Source organism: Sardina pilchardus, chromosome 18 (genome assembly GCF_963854185.1).
Source record: "Sardina pilchardus chromosome 18, fSarPil1.1, whole genome shotgun sequence".
In the NCBI taxonomy this organism is placed as follows: Eukaryota; Metazoa; Chordata; class Actinopteri; order Clupeiformes; family Clupeidae; genus Sardina; species Sardina pilchardus.
In genome coordinates this window covers 13,175,625-13,180,624 of record NC_085011.1, presented here as the reverse complement: position 1 = coordinate 13,180,624, position 5,000 = coordinate 13,175,625, and the positions used below count along the sequence as shown (strand labels likewise).

Below are 5,000 nucleotides of genomic sequence, written 5' to 3'. Positions count from 1 at the left end.
GAGCCTCAGCCACACCAATCTCCAACCAACACCTCCATACATCAATTTCCACTGAAGAGATCAGACATGAAAGTAAATTGCTTTACAGATTCAAAGACTTGAACCATCTGTTCCTCAGCGACCCCTCTCACTAACTCTATCCCTCACACCCCCTCCTCCCAGGTAGCCACTGAGGGCCAAATCAATTCACTCAATCTAATCGGCTGAGCAGAGTGGCAAGAGGTTAATCAGGAGATGGGTCCCAGCCTTTTCAAATGAAGGTGGAAAAGAGAAACAATAACGTGAAGCTCAAGCAATTCATGAATGTGTAAAGACATCTCAATTAAGCCTACAGTAATACGTATTAGGTATTCTATCAGGTGTAATGCTGAATTTTGAGCTAGCTTAAGACTTTGTATCAGCTGTCTCATTGAGGTTGCTTATAGCCTGCCGTATAATGCACACAGACAGCGACAGCCTTTGATACAGCTGAATCAGACTCCAGCAGACTGGCACGTTGTGTGGAACTAGAGCTGCATTTCCATTAGTATACAGAGCAGTTCTTAGCGGGTAACTGTTGCTTCTCTAATCAAATGTGTTAGAAATGGCCGAGAAAAAAACAATCATCCGCGCAACATCCGTGATTAATAAAAAATGGACATAAAATTATCATGCCAACAGTGGCAGAGAGAGAAGTTATACATGCGCACAAGGAGGTGATTGGTTACTTTTTTCCTGCATAGCAATATAGACCTAATTAGGAAAAATGTCGCTATGACAAACATCTGAGGTGGATGAATATGTTCTGAACTCTCCAGGATATGTAGACTGTTCTTTATAAGTAAAACAACTGATTATTTCAGATGGTATCAATATGATTTCATTTTTTAAAATACCACAGATGTGCCTTGCTCCATATCTACTGAAACAGCAATCGCGCTGCTGATATAGCAGTGTAAAGTGGGCGTGATGGTGACTGGTCGGTAGATATGAGTACAGAATTTGTCAGTCGGTTAACCTACAAATAAAGGATGCTAAATGTAACGACATCGGAATTTTAAATGCTATTTTTATCGCATTGTTTATCTTTCTAATTTAACCTTAATTATTGACATCATGTTGCGGATGATGTTGTTGCATGCCCGACTAAGATTACCATGAGATGCTGCGGGAAGTTGTCTTTCAATCAATAAAACTAATCGTGCGTTATTGAACCTTACCGGTGAGCTCGCGACTGTGTCCAAGTAGTCCTCGGTTCAGTTTGCCAAATGCTGACAGGTGATGAAAAAAGTCGATTTGGTGCGTTAAGCCCCTGAAATTAGTAGTTAGACAACTGGGCTATAGACATTATTTTGTTGAAAGGAACATACTTTATAGATCGACTCATTATTTGCGTCCTTCTTCCTGATAAATCCGAAGGGGTTTCTATCGCATGTAGCACCCGTATTCTGTTCTCTGATACCGGCGAAAGAATACCGTTGTTAGGTGCTGGGGGTAGTGAGTGGTGGCTGCTCGCGCTCCTTCTCCTGGAGTGTTCACTTTGGTTATGGTGGCACGAAAACATCAGCCTGACGTCACGTTGTAGTTTCATGAGAATAAACGACAATGACTTCGGCCACCAGGTGGCACATTCTATCGCTTGTTTTTATGATGAAACTTTGAAATAAGCCCTTTTTTTCATTAACAACTCAAGTTTATGGTTAGGGTAAGTATACTTTTAGTATACAAATGACATGATCTATCAGTGACACCACCCAATGATATAATGGGTTTATCTGTCCTTTTCTCTCTTATGCTAAATGTGTGATAGGCACACGCAGCTTTGAAAATTATATATTATAAACAGTCAGTCGATATGCCCTGTAGACTACCACGCAATGTCTAGCCAGCCAAACACTAACGTGGTGTGTGTGTGTGTGTGTGTGTGTGTGTGTGTGTGTGTGTATGCGCGCGCGCCCGAGCGCGTGTGTGTATGTCCACAATGTCAAACACACTCTCACAAAAGCAAAGAGTGGCTAGCCTGGGGCGAGGTGATTACATGCTTTTAAAGACATGCTCTTTATTTCCAGCTCCCGGCTGCATTAATACAATTGATTATTCAAAACTGGTCGCGGCCATTTCCATCATCTCCCTCTGATGGGGTGAGAGGAGAAATCATTAATTCAACATCAACAGCATAAAAAGAAAGTTAAGGGATGATGGCAATGTTACGGTAGGTCTATTACTGAGACTACTATATTCCCTCCCTCTCATGCCATAAGGTTGCTGTCTGGCCCCCTTGCTTTTTGCACCACCACACCTATTAACTATTGAATAATCTGGCTCTGCATTGGACAAACATGCATCATCTGTAGTAGCCATGCACCCACCACTGCAGGTCTAGGGTCACACTCTTGTTATTATTTATTATTCTGTGACTGTTGGGGTGCATTTTAAAAAGTACTGGTCCTGTGCATCTTGAGCCCAGTTGGACTTGGGCGCAGAGCGCTGAGAAGATGGCTATGCTAATGGCTTTTCCTGGAAGCATGCTCCAGTGAACATCTAGACAAAAAAAAAAAAAAACTGTTCATGCGGCACCTGTGGGGGATATTTTGGAGTGGAAGGTGAAGGAAAGTTCATTGGTGTTTTCAATGGATTTGTGCGAGACATTTTTTGTAGGGCTTTGCAGTCCTGCATCACCTGGCTCTGTAAATAGTTGCTGGGTCGAGGAACCGATAAATGTTTTAGAGGCAAGTCCTTAAACTGGACATAGACAACTCATTCTAAGGACACTCAGCGTGGGCCCACTATGATGTAATGTTGTCTAGGAAAGCATTGCAATGTAAATAAATTACACCAACAGGTGAATCCTGATCTAAACAGAAAAAAAACCCTTGAAATCCATTAGTGATTGTAATATTTTCAGAGGCAGAGATGCAGAACCAAGATTTGATTAGGATGAGTACTTAGTAATTTAATAATCTTATAATCATAAGTCCAACGTGGCTGATACAAGATATCTTGACTTATGACTTTTGTTTCATTGATTTGGAATTTAAAAACCCTCCTTCGACTAGGAGGGATCACAATGCCGCCTTATGCACTGACGTTAAGGTGGCAGACAGTCAATCTCAGTAAAATAATCATCATCCACTCCCTCCCCAGCACAAACTAGTCCACAAATAAGAGCCCAGTTCCTAGAAAAAAGTGCTTGCTTTCCCTAAAATAGACTTTTTGCACCTGATGAATAATTCATGAGGAATGCAGCAATGCAGAAGTCCGTGTGCACCATCAGCACAAATCCTATTGAGACAAATACCTAATCCCCTCACCCCCACCCAGACACCCCCACTTAGATCACATCAGGTAGCAGAGCCCTATAATCAAATCGAATACAAAACATTCAGATGCTCTCAACTAATAACATGCATTGCCAGAGAGGCTGTATTAGTTAAAGGTCTAATAGCTGTATTCAAAACAAGAAGACAAGACAATGTTTTTGTTCTCATAAAAAGCTGCCACAGTTTAATTCAGTAACCTGTGTTCAATACTATAACAACAAGCAAGAGCACACTTTTACAGTACAATATAAACATGACGATATTAACAAGAATGGCTTAAAATCAAAACTAGTACAACAAGCCTGTCTCCATTTTGTACCTTCTACACATCACAAATACTTGAGTACTGAACGAAAAGAAAACAGGACATTGACAGATGTATTTTCTTTTTTTTTCTTTTTTTGTTTGTTTCTCTCTCAAATCAGTTCAGGAATGCACATGTTTGTTTGTTTGCTAGACATTCGTGAGAAGTCTCAAGTCCGTAAGAATCCCATTTGGCTGTGGGCTAATCCAGTCAGGAGATTAATGTGTAACTGTGTGTGCTCTGTACTACTAAAGCACACCCAGGCCAGCTACCACTGAGGACAGCCTACGGGGGGAGAAGGGGAAGATCAGAGAGGGACAGAAGAGCAGAATGCCGTTCAATCCAGATGGTCTGCTGAAGTCTACCATGAATGTTGCAGTACATCATAATAATTTTTTTTTCAGATGAAGACACACTCCTTCACATACGTCCAAAACAATTCTCCATACACACACACACACACACACACACACACATACAAACATACACACACACACTTGAACCAGGGAACTACATAACAAATCCCACATTACCACGGCATGCATATTAATTGTGCCTGGAAATTAGAGCATTACAACATTACGACAATGTTAGAAACTGGCAGCCACCCTGCTGATGAGATGTCACACTGAAAAGATTAAAGAACTTTGAACATTCAAGGTAACATAGCTCAGGTGCATGCAAACACACACACACGCCAGCATGCACGAGGGAACTTCCATACATACACACTTGTGTGTGCACTCATACAGTGTGGTAGAACACAATATGGAGACCTGACTGTTCAAAAATGAGACACAAGGAGAGAGCGCAGAGGATGATTAAAAGAGCCTACAGTAGCATGCTGTTCCCCTGATTCATCTCCATCCTCTCTCATTGCATTATACTGCATAGATTGGTGAGAACTTCAAGTTAGGATTGGTGCAAAATCAAACACAGTACCACAGGGAACTAGCGACTGAGGATGCGTGTGATTTTGTGCGTGTATGTGTGTGTGTGTGTGTGTGTGTGTGTATGAGTGCATGTATGTGTGCGTGTGTGTGTGTGTGTGTGTGTGTGTGTGAGCTCATTAATAGGGAGCGAACTTCTGGCGGTCGGATTTTTTGAAGCCGGCGGTGGGGATCTTTGTGGTGTAAGGATTGAGGCCTGGAGGCAGACCAGAGGAGGCTGCAGCGTGCACGGCCAGCAGGGGCATGGTTTTCATGCCAAGCAGGCTGGAGACGGGGACGGCGTAGTGGGCACTGGGGATGGCGGAGAGGGCGGAGGGGGAGTGCACGTTAAGGGCAGCATGGGAGGCCGCCCCGGCTGAGGCAGCCAGGACAGCCATGGAGGTGGGGGTGGGAGAGACGGACTGGGAGAAGCCCATGTTCAGGTCAACGGGAGTGGTGGAGGAGGAA

The 5,000-nt window shown here is 43.0% G+C and overlaps 2 protein-coding genes across 3 annotated transcripts in view; both read right to left on the bottom strand.

The window, feature by feature from the left end:
* Positions 1 to 1,258, bottom strand: part of vwc2 (von Willebrand factor C domain containing 2) — a 13,725-nt gene extending 12,467 nt beyond the window's left edge. The window contains 1 exon segment of the mRNA XM_062518970.1: positions 1,200 to 1,258. The gene's annotated coding sequence lies outside the window, so the exon portion shown is untranslated.
* A 2,196-nt stretch (positions 1,259 to 3,454) lies between these two features.
* The window catches only part of zgc:110045 (uncharacterized protein LOC664755 homolog), an 11,679-nt gene continuing 10,133 nt past the window's right edge, over positions 3,455 to 5,000 (bottom strand). For both annotated transcript variants that reach the window (XM_062518969.1, XM_062518968.1), the window contains exon 14: positions 3,455 to 3,888. In XM_062518969.1, the coding sequence (XP_062374953.1) occupies positions 3,852 to 3,888 (37 nt within the window). In that variant the 3' untranslated portion in view covers positions 3,455 to 3,851. The remainder of the gene's footprint in view (positions 3,889 to 5,000) is intronic.